General features: G+C 42.6%; 1 protein-coding gene across 1 annotated transcript in view; it reads left to right on the forward strand.

Moving 5' to 3' along the window:
* The window catches only part of dcaf17 (ddb1 and cul4 associated factor 17), a 53,338-nt gene that overhangs the window by 18,022 nt on the left and 19,144 nt on the right, over positions 1-16,172 (forward strand). The window contains exons 6-12 of the mRNA XM_085986268.1: positions 862-940; positions 2,372-2,461; positions 7,133-7,240; positions 8,600-8,705; positions 8,801-8,943; positions 12,153-12,262; positions 13,476-13,563. Coding sequence (XP_085842394.1) covers positions 862-940; positions 2,372-2,461; positions 7,133-7,240; positions 8,600-8,705; positions 8,801-8,943; positions 12,153-12,262; positions 13,476-13,563 — 724 coding nt within the window. The remainder of the gene's footprint in view (positions 1-861; positions 941-2,371; positions 2,462-7,132; positions 7,241-8,599; positions 8,706-8,800; positions 8,944-12,152; positions 12,263-13,475; positions 13,564-16,172) is intronic.

Consider the following 16,172-nt stretch of genomic DNA (forward strand, 5'->3'; position numbering starts at 1 on the left):
GGCTGAGGGGGGACCTGATTGAGGTGTACAAAATGATGAGGGGCATAGATAGGGTAGATAAAGAGGAACTTTTCCCCTTAGTAGGGGGGTCAATAACAAGGGGGCATAGATTCAGGGTAAGGGGCAGGAGATTTAGAGGGGATTTGAGGAGGAACTTTTTCACCCAGAGGGTGGTTGGAATCTGGAACTCACTGCCTGAAAGGGTGGTAGAGGCAGGAACCCTCACAGCATTCAAGAAGCATTTGGATGAGCACTTGAAATGCCATTGCATACAAGGCTATGGACCAAATGCTGGAAAATGGGATTGGACTGGACAGGGATGGATGGGCGGCGCAGACGCGATGGGCCGAAGGGCCTCTTTCTGTGCTGTAAAACTCTATGACTCTATGACTAACTATCAAGAAAGACTGAACAGGCTGGGGCTCTTTTCTCCAGAAAAGAGAAGGCTGAGAGGTGACCTGATAGAGGTCTTTAAAATGATGAAGAGGTTCGATAGGGTAAATATAGAGATGTTTCTACTTGTAGGGGATTCAAAAACTAGGGGCCATAAATATAAGATAGTCACTAATAAATCCAATAGGGAATTCAGGAGAAACTATTTTACCCAAAGAGTGGTAAGAGTGTGGAATGCCCTACCACAGGGAGTAGTTGAGGCAAATAGCATAGATGCATTTAAGTGGAAGCTCGATAAGCACATGAGCGAGAAAAGAATAGAAGGGTATAATGGTAGGATTAGATGAAGAGGGGTGGGAGGAGGCTCGTGTGGAGCATAGACCAGTTGGGCCGAATAGTCTGTCTGTGCTGTAGACTCGATGTAACTTGATGTACTGTGATGTTTGTACAATTAATTACAATTAACAGGTATTTGACTTGGGACAATACTCAAGAGACAATAGTAGCAAAGACTACGCAGAACAAAGTTCCAGCTGTAGCTAGAGCGGTGAGTAGTGGGCATGATTTACAGTGTGGTGGTGCTGGTTTAACTGCTATATTGGTATAAAATTGGATTGGAGTTTGCGGGATTCTACACTGGGTATTATGGCTGAAAGTGCTTTTTTGACTATGCATAATTAGCTTCTGTCAACAGTTGCCATTTACTTTGAACACCAGACCGTTGATTAACTTACAGGACAAACTTTTGAAATTGGCCAGCAGCTGAAGGCAAATTGGTTTTTTTTGCTTCCACTTTTATGTTCCAATGTGTAACTCAGTGCCACATGTTTCTTTGTGCAAGTGAAGATTATCAGTGTTGTTAGTAATCCTCTACAAAGCAGTTTCCACCGATAATTGGAATATACATTCAATAAATGTCACTTGGTTTTGAGGCATACTGATTTCTGCATCAAACAATGGCAGTAATTTTTGATGCAGTCAGTTTCAGAAAACAGGCAAATTCCCAAAGGAAAATGAGAGCTATTATTTCGCAGTAAACAATTTTGTAGTGATTACACCGGCGTTGTTAATCCTTGTGACTATCATTGTGCACAATCAACGACGAGCACCAAACAAAAACTGAATGAAATCAACCTTGCAAAATGTTTTGAATGGATTGATTACTTCTGTCAATATTGCTCTTGAACCATCTGCAGAGGAAACATGTTTAGATTTTCTCTCGCATCAGGGAAAGTATCTCACTTCCAATTGGTGACCCAGTAACTATCTGAAATTGCTGTGTAGAGTATTGCAGGTGATAGCCACTCCTGTCATTCCATGGTGCAGTCCATTAGCGTATAAACAATTCTCACGACTGGGCCCAGGCAGGACACTCTTAAAAGATCTTCCTGTTCTTCCTATTATCTGCTCTAGATGTTTTATTTAAACCTGCATTGGCACCACTCATTAATTGAATAAACACTTGTAATTATTTTAGTTGTGCTATTAAAATAATTTTCTAATTTTCAAAGCAAAATTAGCAGATAAATTATAATTATACAAGTTTACTACAGTAGAGTTATAGCAGACTACCCTTTTACACTGCCTTTATATATAGCTCGCAGTCTCACATTGCTAGCAGCAATATGAGTTCCTGTCAGATAATAATACCCTGTTTGCATTGCCTGGTATGCAGGTGGCAGCATCTGCACTAATATTTAAAATAACTTCTGGGGTAGGTTTAAAAAGTGTTCACAAGGTTCAAAAGACCCCCTGGGAACTTGTTAAACACAGTTTTACACCACCATGCGGTATCAAACCCAAATGGTGTGATACTACAGTGCCCCCTGGGGACACTCTCACTGCTTCTGTCAAGAGTCAGGTTGGGCCCTGGTTTAAAATCGTTGAATATCAGAATGTTTCTTGCTCTCTAGTACTTGGATTGTTTTCCGATTGCCTTATGTGCTTACTTTAAATAATAATTGTTCATGTCTTTCAGGTTGGAATTCAACACTCAGTTCTTTTACATTTAGCTTTGTTCAGAGTTCTGCCTCTTACATTTGTAGGAATGCTGGGTATTGACAAATATGTAAGTCACTTTAATAAAACCCCAGTTCTGTATGTAAATTAATGACTTCCTGCATATGTTCTGTCCCCGATTTAATAATGAACCCAATAAAATAATGTCTTTGGCCTAGAAATTCGGTATAGCCGCATTTGGGGCGCTAGTCCTGGCGATGCGCAGAGTTTAGCGCCAGGTGCAATTTAGCGCCACCTAGCGCGATATTGGGTTGCAGCGCCCCTGAAGGTGATTGCGGCACTAAATCAGGCGCTGCACGCTACTCTTAAGGCGCTAACCCGGCGGCGCAACCCAATTTCGCGGCGGCGGGGCGCAGCGAGGGTGCTGTCAATAATCACTTTCCCTGAGACACAGTGGCGCCGGCCAGCTCTTAAAGGGGCAGGTCAATTGGCATCACCAGACACACTCACTGCCTTGTAGGCCTTCAAAGCGGTGGGAGCCTACCTGTGGCGCACCAGCCTAGCAAGACATGGAAAGGGTGAGGCAGAGGGCGGAACGCCTCACTGATGGGGCATTGGATGCTTTGGTTGGCGCAGTGGAATCAAGGCCAAGGAAGATGGTCGGAATGTGATTTATGTTTTGGACAGTCTCCCGGGTGTGAGAGGCAGTTATGTGTCAGTGTATTAGTTTTGCTTTCTGTTGCCATAGCTTTCTCATGTTTGAAGGAATCACATTTTGTGTAATGAAACACTTTCTTCATTTACAATGGCCATGCCTTCTATTTACATGCATCTTGCCCTTCACAGGCTTGGGGGTATCAGACCGGTTCCATTCCTGTTCTTGGAATGGCAGCAAGCATTCCGTGAGAGGGGCCTAGAAGCTACTTCTGATCAGCCTCTGACGCGCAACCTGAGAAGAGCCGCTCGCGTAGAAGTTCAGGCCAGCAGGCATCTTCTCAGCCACCGACAGAGATGCCCTGCACCTTATCTGAGGCTGCAGATCTGGCTGAAGCAGCTGGCACAGCTCAGTCACCGCCTCCTTTCTAAATCGCAGCCTTCTGACACACTGCTCCTCCGGCATGTTCATGTAGGAAAACTGCTGTTGGAAAACCCTGCCAGCGTAAGGTCTGCTGTGCGACGTCTTTTGGCCCATCTCCATCTGGCCATGCCCGCCCCCCTCTCCCAGCGTCTCAGTGCCCTTTCCAGATGATTCAGCAGCAGGACGTTCCCCTCCAATGCAGCCCCCATAATAAGTGCCCACAGGAAGGTTCCCCGTTGCCAAGGCTCACCAACAGCAAGGTGATGGTCAGAAGGCTGAAGATCGTCTGCCTGCGCTGGCTCAGTGGTCAAATGGCTCTCAGTGTGCAGCTCAGCAACTCTGTAGCTCTCGAGGAAGTTGTGATCCAAAAATGGCTGCCGCTTTTAAACCACACCAGTCCCCTTTAAATAACGCTCCTCCAGCCTGAGAGCGACTTGGTAAGGTCCAGGTAAGCTGTCACTATTAGCGCCAGGCGCTATGGATGGGGGCGCCACTGAATTTCCGGTCCGGGGTGCCCAAAAGGCGTTGCACACTCAAATGACGTCATAATCAGCCTGCGCCCATGAGCGGGCGCTAAGCCGGCGCTAAATGCATGCTCAATATGGGGCTAGGCGCCTTGCGCCCGCCCGGAAATTGGCTAGCGCCCCACTTCTCGGCCTCTTTAGGCGTTAATCGGTGGCGCTAACAACCAAATTTCTCCCCCTTTATTTAAATATGACATTCCATGAAATAGTGAAATCTGGACAGTTGTCATGTCATTGATAGCTCTGCTGTAGCCTCTATTTGTTCATGTATAACATTTCTTTGCCACATATAGGGTTTCATCCAATTTATGGGCCATCTGCAACCCCCAGCAATTTGTGGCTGACTCGCTACCTGCCTAGCCCATTTGTAGTCACCTGATTTTAGGCTATGGGTGTGGCCATCACACTCACAATCCGCCCATTGTGGTCAGGCCTTGAGCCTAGGACTTGGGCCTGCCTGTCTGATCTATTAGGAACTGAATTGTCATTGTGGCCATTTCCTGCCTCCTCTCCATTTCATCTCACTAGTAGTGGTTGGGCCTCGAGTCTACCACCACAGGCCTCCCACATCGTGACTCGCAACCCCTCACTTCATAACTTCTGACCTCATAACCACTAAATTGTTAAAGAGTAAGCACTTAAACTTATTAAGCTATACAATCGTATTATATTAACTATTTAAGTGACTTAGCAAACTTGGATCCTCTTTTTAACTCAAATATTAAAGGAGCTTTTTAGATTAGTGCAGATGGTGCAACAGAAGCTACCACAAAGTGCCATTTATTGGTCATAGTGACAGCAAAGCAGCATCTCCTCCGACTCACTGAGCAATGCCACAGGAGATCTGATAATGGTCTAGAACGGAAGGTTCAGTAAATAGTGTACATTTCTGTTGCACTCTTCTGTCAGACTGTTTAAAAACGCATACTATAAAACAGCAAGTTATCCAACTCGCCACGAGCAATGCCACAGGAAATCAGTTTGTTATATTATTAAAAATCTGGCACTTGCACACACTTCCTGCTTAACACTTACTTCTCTAACGTGATTTCTTTGCCATCACTTTATTGATTGGTTAAATGTAAAGCAACAGCAAATCAGAACTGTGAAGAGGCCTGAGTGGAGAAGCCACTGTGGCTTTCCTGCCAGGTGAAGGCTCGTCAGAAGAGGATTGGAAGCAGAATAAGTCATTCAGGGTAAGTTTTTATGCTTTCTTTAGTGGGTTCAGAAGTGCTCTTCTGTGCCACACAAGGAAATTTTAGGCCTCCCCTGCCCTAAACTCCCTTGCCATTCCCTATCGCATGGTGCCCCCAGAACTCCCGTCTCCACACTAGCCCGAATACCGGCGAGCAGCCAAGGGCCGCCAGATTTTCTGCAGGCCGGCAACGGTTTCCCACTCATTCCTGTCTTTTCCAAGTGGGGAATTGGCCATTTAAAATCACTGTGGCCTCATTCTGTGGTGAGCATCTGGTAAATTAACTGAATCCAGTGGTTTTCTACTGGAAATCCGCTGGCAGTTAAAATCCACCCCAAAGAGTGAGTTCTTTTTAAAAGCTTTAAAGGTGGCTCTCTTACAAAGAGGGCTTTTGGGGACACTTAATAGTTCTTTCTACGGGAGGGCAACATCCCCTCCTAGATGACAGCTGTTCCGCTACAATTTTGGCCCCTTCAGCAGCTGGGCACCTCAGATGCACCTCTGGTGGTGTGGGCATCTGCCATTCCTGTTCAAACTAAGGGACTTTCCTATGACTCTGCTAACTTTGGAAGTCTGGGTGGCTGCATCCTAGCCGATATACCAGGATGTGGACCTCCATGGACTTTCAGCCTCGTAGGGCGTATATTAGGAGATGACGTTACCAGCACGCAGAGAAATGCAAGTTACTCATGGTTAGTCAGCGTGGATGTCTAAATGGCAGCTCTGTGTTTTGAAGAGATAACGGAGAGGATAAATTAAAAAGAATGCAATGGATGTGGTTTATATGGATTTTCAAAAAGCATTATAAAAGGTACTACGTAAGAGACTTTTGGCAAAGATGATGGCACTTGGAATAAAGGGTATGTATTGAGGTGGTTGTTATTTACTATACACAAATTGACAACTTGGGAATTGAGGGAATAGTACCAAAAGTAGCTGATTGGTGGTATTTCAAATTGTAATGAAGACTATGACAGAGGCTACATAAGGACATAAAGAGGCTAGAGGGATGGGAAGATCACTTATGGATGCAGTTCAATCCAGAAAAATATAAAGTTAGACATTTCGGAAGTATAGGGAAATCAAAAATATACCTTAAATAGTAAGATTTTAAATGGAGTAGAGGAGCCTTAGTGTGCAGATAAACATTAAAGTTTGCAGCACAAGTAGATAAGACTATAAAAAAAGGAAAATGGAATCCTTAGTTTTGTGTTAGGGAGCATGGAAGACAAAACCAAGGATTTAATATTGAACTTGTACAAGACTGAGTTAGGCTCGAGTTGGAGGACTGTGTTCAACTTTGCATATCCCATTATAGGAAGGATATAAAAGTAATGGAAAAGGGGCAATGTAGATTCACTAAGATACCATCAAGGATGAGGCATTACCATTATGAAGAGAGAATTGAGAAGTTAGGGCTTTTTTCACTGAACCTGATTTGGTTAAAGGATAACCTGATGAGATCTTCAGGATTAAGAAGGGTCATGATGAGGTAAATAGTGACAAGTTGTTTCTACTGGTTTGCAAGATGGTAATGAAAGAGCAAAAATGTAAGAATTAAAGGGGTGGGAGAGGTTAGAAAAAATCTTTTCACGTGTGGAGCATAAAAACCGGCATAGACCAATTGGGCTGAATCTGTGCTGTAACATTCTATGATTCTTCAATTGTAGCTCTTAAAATAAATTATTCAGCCATATGTCTTTAACTGTTTCAGAAGTGTGGTGGGTTGTATTTATACATGGATACTACATTTTTCCAAATATTTGTAGCCAAAACTGGGGGTTACATATATACTCTGGGAAGTATTATACTTGAAGAGCAATGGTAGTTAAAATTGTTTCAATTAGAACACCAAACTCAACTTTGCAATATTAAATATAAAAATGAGCTAGGGTAGAGTTCAAATAGAATGTCAAAATGTGCTACTCGTAATTGATGTAATTTAGTAAACTTTTTTTAAATACAGTATTCCTCACCTCCTAGATTTTTGGAAACAATATAACCGACGCCACTGTTTCTCAGGGTTTACTCATTGTGACGTACAGCATGGGGCTGGTCAAGCTTTACAGTTTTCAGTGGATTATTGAGAAGGTAAATTGAGAATGTAGTGTATACTGGTCAATGCTGAATCTGTTGGATGAGAAGCCTGTTAATGGGAACAGCTCTGTGGTGTGCAAAATATTCAATTTTGCTTATTATTGAAGTTGTCAAGAATGGTGATTTCAACAGAGGGAAAGTGAAGTTGATTAATTTTTGCTTGACAAAAAGTTGAAAAGTTCTAGGAATGTGATAGAGACAGCAAGTGAATATAGTGAGGTGTTTAAGTATAATAGTTCAAGGTTAGGTGATTCAAGAGAGCTAAGGCAGGTTAAGCAAACATAAGCGAAAACTCATCTTCTGGATTGGACTTTGGAATAAGAAGTGTTTTCCAAGGAGAAAAATTAGAAGAGGGAAGAGCCAAAGAGGTGAAACTTGGATTTTAATGAGAAAACAGTAGATTAGGACAGGTGACTGAAGATGGAAATTGACATATTTGAGAAAATGTGATGAATTTTGCATATTTGCAGGCTAAAGCCATTAGAATGCCAGATGTTCTTTTGGCTTAATGTCTCATTGCTGCACTCCCTTAGTAGTGCACTTGCTGGTCAACCCAGATTATGTGCTCAAATCCTGAAATGGAGCTTGAACCCTCAACCTTCTGACTCAAGAGGCAAGTCTGCTACCAATTCAGCCAAGTTAGCATAGTACATTGATGGGTGATTCCTTTCACCTCTAACCTTTAACTTCTTTCAGTATTTTATTGACACTACTATGATTAGTACTCCACTGAATGTTCCTCTCTTGTTCTTTCCAAGCTCTCTTTCTCCCTACTTTTTCCACTGTATTGAAATCAAGATTCACTGCACTGTTTCTTACTCAAAACTGTTTTCTTACCCTCTGTGATTCTATCCTGCAATTTTTAGAATTTTAACATTTAAGCTTGGCATACTTAGTCACAACGTTCTGATTTGCCAGGCCTTCCCTTTTATTCTTTTCAATCTTGATGGTATCCTGCACTGAGAGACTTGGTCCTTCACCTTAGTTTCTCAATAATAATGTTTAAAAATCCCAGTGGAGCCTGAGCAAAATGTTTCAGTGATGTTCCCATTAACAGAGAGACTACTAACCTGTGATTTTCATTACTATTTAGGAAGTTATTTACAGAGCATGTTTATGTTCTCTTGTGTATCATTTTGACTTCAGTAGTTTATAGTTTGTATCTATTGAATAAAAGCTACAAGAAATCTGTAGTCAATAATGTGCACATCTGTATTATAAAATCCATGTCAGCTGGTACTATGGTTTTTAAAAGAACATACAATAGTCTCAAAGGCAAAACATTGAAGTATTTAACATTCTAGTCTGAAATGTTCTTTAAGCATAAACATCAAAATTCTTGTCTTTACACAGTTTACACAGAAACAATGTATTCTTGGACAAAACTGTGAATGGAACAACACAACTGGAATTGTGGGTGCAGCTTCATTCGGAATTCCATGTAATATTAACATAACAGGTATTTTTATGCAAAATTATGTTATTTGTATTCTCTAGAATTAGGATGCATAAGTACCTCACTATTGATATAAACTTAAAGCCCTACTTCCACAGATTGTCCACCTGTCCTATTTGAAGTTTCTTGTTTTGAAAGTGCATTGCAGATTGGAGGACACCCCTGGCATTACATCATTACTCCTAATAAGCGAAACCAGCAGGGCATCTACCATGTTTATTCTTTAAAGGATAAAGAGCTGGTAATGTATCACAATTGTTCTGAATACTTCTTGTGCAACATGATTTACAGTTGGGCAGTATATACAGTAAATCCTAATATTTGCCTTTAAACAACCACGGAAGCATAGAAGTTTAGAGAACAGAAGGAGTCCATCTTGTCTCTGCTGGCTCTTTACTGGAGCAATCCAAAACTAATCTCTCTTTAGCACTGTATATTCCTCTGCTTTGAATATTCATCCAATTTTCCCGTAAAAGATGCAATGGTCTCTGCCTCAACCATTCCCTGTGAGTTCCAACAACCCTCTGAGTAAATACATTTTTCCTAACCTGTTCCTATTCATGAAAATTTTAAATTGATGACCCCTAGTCAATGATTCCCCAACCAGAGGATATGGTCTTTCCCTATTTATTTTATTAAAACTCACATAATTTAAAAAATCTCTACTTAATCTCCTCAGCCTTCTCTGTTCCATTGAGGAAAAAGCCCCAGTATCTCAAGTCTCTGCTCATAGCTGTAGTTTCTCATTCCCAATGAATCTACATTGCACACTCTCTAGGGCTTTCTAGAATGAGATGCCCAAAACTGCACACAGTTTTCTAACTATGGCCTAACCAATGTTTTGTATAAATTCATCATTTAGAAACAATAATCAAGGAAAAAATGAATGGACACTTGGAGAAGTTTATGCTAATTAAGGAGAGCCAACACTGATTTGTAAAAGGCAGATCATGTTTGACTAAACTAATTTAATTTTTTGATGAAGTAACAGGGATTGATGAAGGGAATGCAATGGATGTTGTCTACATGGATTTTAGGAAGGCATTTGACAAAGTACCACATAGAAGGCTGTTTAACAATTGAGGCTCATGGAATAGGTGGGTCAGTGGCTGCTTGGATAAGGAATTGGCTTAAGGACAGAAAACAGTGAGTTGTGGTAAATGGCTGTTTTTCAGACTGGAGGATGGTAGACAGTGGTGTTCCTCAAGGGTCAGTGCTGGGGCCACTGCTTTTTTTGATATATATAAATTACCTGGATATTGGAATACAGAGTAGAATTTCTAAATTTGCCGATGACACCAAACTTTGGGGTGTGGCAAACAGTGAGGATGATGCCAATCGACTGCACCAGGACATAGAAAGGCTAGCAGAATGGGCAGACAAGTGGCAGTTAGAATTTAATACAGAGAAGTGTGAGGTGATGTATTTTGGCAGAAGGAACAGGGAGAGGCAATATACACTTAATGGCACAGTTTTAAAGAGTGTGCAGGGACAGAGGGACCTGCGAGTTAATGTGCATAGGTCCCTGAAGGTGGTGGGACATATTGAGAGAGTGGTTAGCAAAGCATATGGGATCTTGGGCTTCATAAATAGAGGTATTGAGTACAAAAGTAGAGAAGTTATGCTGAACATTTATAAAGTGTTGGTTAGGCCACAACTGGAGTATTGCATCCAGTTCTGGTCACCACACTTTAGGAAGGATGTGAAGGCACTTGAGAGGGTGCAGAGGAGATTTACCAGAATAGTCCCGGGGATGGGGGATCTTAGCTACAAGGACAGGTTGGAGAAGCTGGGTTTGTTTTCATTAGAGCAAAGGAGGTCGAGGGGTGATTTGATACAGGTGTACAAGATTATGACGGGTTTGGATAGGCTTGCCGGGGAAAGGCTGTTCCCACTAGCTGATGGTACAAGGACTAGGGGACACTGATTTAAGATTTTGGGCAAGCGATACAGAGGGGATGTGAGGGAAAACTTTTTTACGTAGCGAGGGGTGAGGAGCTCGCTGCCGACGGATGTGGTGGAAGCGGAGAAACTCAATGTTTTCAAGGGGAGACTGGATAGGCACTTGAATGAAATAAACTTGCAGGGCTACAGGGATAGAGCGGGGGAATGGGAATGACTGGATTGCTCTACAGAGAGCTGGTACGGACTCGATGGGCCGCATGGCTTCCTTCTGTGCCGTTATGACTCTATGACTTCTTTACTATTATACTGAATGCTCCTGTTTCTAAAACCTAAAATTCGACTGAGTTTTTTTTAATGGCTTTATCTACCTGCACTCGCACTTTCAGGGAATTATATATTTGAACGCCCAAGTCTCTCTGTTCATCCACACTGTTCAGTGTCTTTCCATTAAGTGTATACTCCCATTCCTTGGTTTTCTTCCTAAAATATATTGCGCCACACTATCACATTAGATTGCATCTGCCACTTGTCTGCCCATTTTGCTAACCTCTGTCTTCTTGAAGTCTTTTACATTCCTCTTCATTGTTTACCAAACCTCCTACTTTTGTGTTGTCAGCAAATTTTGAGATTGTGTTCCCTATACTCAGGTCCAAATCATCTATATATACCAAGAATAAAAGTGGACCCAGAACTAACCCTGAGGTACACCACTTCCAACCTTCTCCAGTCCAAGCAAAATCCATTTACTCTAACTCTTTACTTCCTGTCTGGCAACCAACTTTCTAACAATGCTGCTAAATTTACTCATATGCCTGCCTGAATTTTATTTTAACAAGCATCTTGTGAAATTCCTTATCGAATGCCTTCTGAACCTCCATATACACTACATCTACTACATTCTCTTTATCCAATCATTCATTTCTTCAAGGTAAGCTACAGGGAATGTCATGTGCTCCACAATTCTTAGTGTGAAAAGCCCACAGATTGTCAAACTTCCAAGTTCTATGGAGTAAAATGCTGTGAAAATTATTATAATTCTTTACATCATATTGTAGTATTCTATATTCTACTAGGTGGTGATAAAAGCTTTACCTTTGACTAAAAGGAAGTCTCCAATAATGTTACTTTTAATTGTTTTGATTCTATCGATTAAATCAAGGAACCTCATCTGCCTTCTCCAAATGTGGCTGAGGTCTACATACTGGGCTTTCAGGAGAATAAATGATAATTATACTCTGTTCCCTTCACCTAATTGTACTGCTAACTTGTGGAGGTGGTAACATACTATGTCTGCGTGCCTGCTAGTTCAGTACAGCTAGCATTTTAGCAGTAATGTGAATGGGAACCAGAGTTGTACAGACCATTTACGTTGCTGTTAGATTAAAAATAGGTTTAAGGAAAAACCTAAGAGAAAACTGCAGACAAAAATGCTTAATTTTTATCACAATGATTGCAGTAATACTAATTACAATGCCATAATTTTCATTGGTATTCTGACTGGCTCTACATTGCTATAAACTGTCAAATGCACTTCTCTCCAATTAGGCAGAGAATGGAATTCAAGAGATGCAATGTTGTTCATTGGAAAATGATTGGATATATTTCCATCCAGATGATTCCGGAAGGATCATACATGTCGGACCGACACAAATTAAGTAAGTTTATACAATTACATTCATCCTTCATTAGCAAGTGGACTGACTATTAATTTTAAGACAGAAGGTCCTGGATTTTCCTCATAAATACCACCTGTTTTCAAGCAGAAGTGGGTGGAAAATGGGACAGGGAGACCACAGAAATCACAGAAACCTCACAGTACAGATAGAGGCCATTTCGGCCCATCGAGCCTGCACCGACACATATCCCACCCGATCCCCGTAACCCCCACACCAACACATATCCCACCCTATCCCCGTAACCCCACGTATTTAATCCCCCTAACACTAAGGGTCAATTTTTATCATGGCCAATCAACCTAACCCCGCACATCTTTGGACTGTGGGAGGAAACCGGAGCACCCAGAGAAAACCCACGCAAACACAGGGAGAATGTGCAAACTCCACACAGACAGTCACCCGAGGCCGGATTCGAACCCGGGTCCCTGGCGCTGTGAGGCAACAGTGCTAACCACTATGCCACCTCCTACTGAATAATAAGGAATATCTGAATAATCAGCCTCCCAGAGGAAATGGAAAAGGGGAAACCAATACAAGTATTGAACAATAGCTTACCTAAGTTGCTACTATTCACCACTGGCCAGGAGATTGAAAAAGTACATTGCTCAGAAAGTCCAAAGCCAAACTCAACTAGTAATCCTAGAATAACTGAGATGTGAGACTGGATGTCATAAGATAGATGGCGGAGAATCAAGCTTCGAGATTTCTCAAGCGAGATATCCAAAGATGAAAAATGTAAGAAACTGAAACCAAACTATAAGCAGGCCTATGCACTATTATACCCAGCCACAGTCAAAATTAACTAGGAAGAAGAGCCACATTTTTTGGCTCTAGTTTCAACAGAAGAAAATAACAGGAAAAGGTACCAGCAGCAGCAGCAGCAGGAACAAAGAGCTATAAAATTCAATGCCCAAACTGAAGAAAAAGTAAGACTGAGGGTGTTATATAGCATCGATTTTTATTTTAGGTACTTTACCCTAATCCACAATCAGAATGATTGCCAGTGTGTTAATCTCGGTAACTTGGTGTGATTGTTTAAATGTTTTCTTCATTTCAGTAAAATTGAATTGAAGAATTTAAAATATCAATTGTTAGTTGCTATATCTCTCGTATTGTGCAAAATATTTCCTTTACAATTTATAACCAATAGATGGACATATATTATCAATTGTTCTAACATTGTGCTTGTCAGTGTGTTGCAGATGACTGAAAAATCTGAAGATATACAGAGATGGCAGGTTTTACGAGCCTTTACCATTTGTTCTGAGAGAGAAAGAAAGGTAACTAGCACAGACATGGTAATTTTTTCCACCATTAATCACATTGGTCCATTTCAAGATTGGGAAGGCCTGATGGGTTCCGATGGAATTTCATAGAGATGCAGACCTCCTTCCAAGTAGCTAGTGCCGCCATTATCAGCAGGTGTTCTGGGCCTCAGTGAGTCTGTTCTTGGGGACTACGTAGGGGATTTGCTGGGATTCCGTGGACCCCATGCCCAGCCAAGGGACAGGCATTGAGGAAATATGTTCATTTTTATTGTGCTTGCCTTTCCTAGGAGTAATACAGGCAGTTTGTTGCATCACATTGTCTGCTGGCCAGGGTGGGAGAAGTTTATTTTTGTACAGGCATGTGAGTTTGTGCATTACTATTACCCCCAGATATTTGAAATCAGATGCTCTTGTCTGGTACTCCTTTGGAAAAGAAATTCTGGGGCGCTTAGGCTTTTGCACACCTGTTTAGGAATGTTCTGGACAAGCAACATTCCCTCTGTTTTGGGGAAGTTAAGCTTTTATCCAGAGAGTCAGGCAAACTCCTTAATCTTTTGGAAGATGTAGGGGAGTGAAGGGGTGAGGTTAGTTACATAAAGTAGGACATCTTCAGTGATACTGTGTGTTCAGTTCCTCCAGCGGCTACCCTATGGATGACTAAGCTGCCTCTGATGGTTGCTGCCTGGGGTTTAATATCCAAATCAAAGAGAAGGGGGGATGGGGGAACCCTTGTCTGGTTATCCTTTGCAAGGAGAATGCTTGGGAGTTGACAATCTCAAAATCTGATATTGGGGCATTCTGCTAGCACCTATTAATCCTTGGTTGAGTAATGAAATTTATGAAAGTTGTTCACTGAACATAATTGTATTTAAATCCAGTCCTGTTAAGCAACCAAGATATCCAGTTGAGAGCCATTCATGATTGTGGCTGCATGCGAAGTTTCAGCATTGTTGTATTTTATTCTGTTAAGCTAAATTAATTTCATGCAACTCTTCTTATGTAAATGTATATACTATTATATTAATCACACAATTCTTAGCGCGTTATGACTTTTCAAATCATACACAAGCAAAACTTGCTTATGGCAAAGCTGATCCAAGATATGCTGAAATATATTGAACCAACATTTTGTCACTCTGGATAAGTGACTAAATGCGCAAATTAGTTTGAAAAGACCTGTTTGAAGCAGTGACATTGGGGGAAAAATTGAGTCGCGCCTAACTTCACCGGGGCGCAACTTTTAGCGCCCCGGGAAAATTAGCGCCCCCGCGGCCGAAAATCATCAGTAGCATCCCAAGAGGGAAGCGGGGTGCTACTGGAAGTGCCCTGCCTTCCTCTTGGGGCATTGCGAGTGAATATCGCGCGCAACGTGCCGCAGTACTGCAGGCCTTCCTCCCCTTCTTAAAGGGGAGGGGCCTTGCGCAGCACAACCCGGGGCCCAGCTGGGCCACCAGGGATCGGAGTGCTGGCAAAAGAGCCCAGCACTCAAGAGAAATGCCGGGCTCACAGAACGCAGCCGGCATTCCGTGGGGTGGCTTGTCAGGTGGCCGGGGACGGCAACGGGGGCAGGTGCTGGCAGGTGGCCAGCAACAAAAATGGCCGCCCGGCACCTCGCCTTTAATTAGCGCCGCCCCGGCCGCAGGTAGACCCCCATGACCCCATCGGACATAGCGTTCAGTGGTGAGTCAGGGGGCGCTACCGAAGACTGCGGCCGGGGCGCGAGTGGGGCGCTGCACACGGCGATGACATCATCGCCGGCGGCACAGTGCCGCGGGGCGCTAACGGTTACCGTCGCTGCTAACCTCCTGCTGAACAGGAGGTGCAAAGCAACTGAATTTTTAGGCCATTATCTTTTCATTGAAGAGTAGTAACAGTTAACAATCTTTATTGGAACAGGTGTAGAAATTCGGTAAGTAAAGCACAGATACTAAATCGAAAATTATAGGCCCAGATTTTTGCAGTAGTTATGACGGTGAAACTGTCAGCGCTTGCCATCATTATTCCTCTGAAACTAACAGCAACTTCTGGAGTCCGCACATATGCAGATTGTAGTGTATGTACCCGTCTACCTTTAAGGGAACTATTGAATGTAACCGTTCACCTTTAAGAGAACTACTTTAGGTGTGGCACTATTTGTTTGGCTTCTGTATACTGTAATACCAACAGTGACCACACCAGTATATAAGTGTTGTGGCAGGATAACTGGGGCAGATTCGCCCTGACCTTCGAATAGTAAAGACCTGTTTGTTTGTTACTCCTGAAGTCTGTGTCGTTATTAACCGTACAACCCACAGACTTTACAGTGGCGACGAGTCCGATCATACCCTGCGGCAAGACTACCAAAGCAACGAAGAGCGTCGAAGAGAGGCAACCGCCCTCGTCGTGCTGCTGAAAGAAAACACGAGGCTGCAGCAGGAGGAAGGAGGAAGACTTTAGCAATAAAAGCTTCCATCTGCAACAGGCACTGACTACCCTTCTACCACGGTGCGGAGTGAGCCGATCAGCTGGAAACAAGGCGGCCGCGGAGACTGTGAGTAGGGGAAGGTGTAGAGAATATCCGGAGGATAAGGGCTGTGCACTCGACCACGGTCGAGGGGGAACGGAGCCGGTCAGAAAGTCGG

The sequence above is a fragment of the Somniosus microcephalus genome, chromosome 4, assembly GCF_052327205.1.
Source record: "Somniosus microcephalus isolate GS21.2 chromosome 4, FLI_Smic_1.0, whole genome shotgun sequence".
Classification (NCBI taxonomy): domain Eukaryota; kingdom Metazoa; phylum Chordata; class Chondrichthyes; order Squaliformes; family Somniosidae; genus Somniosus; species Somniosus microcephalus.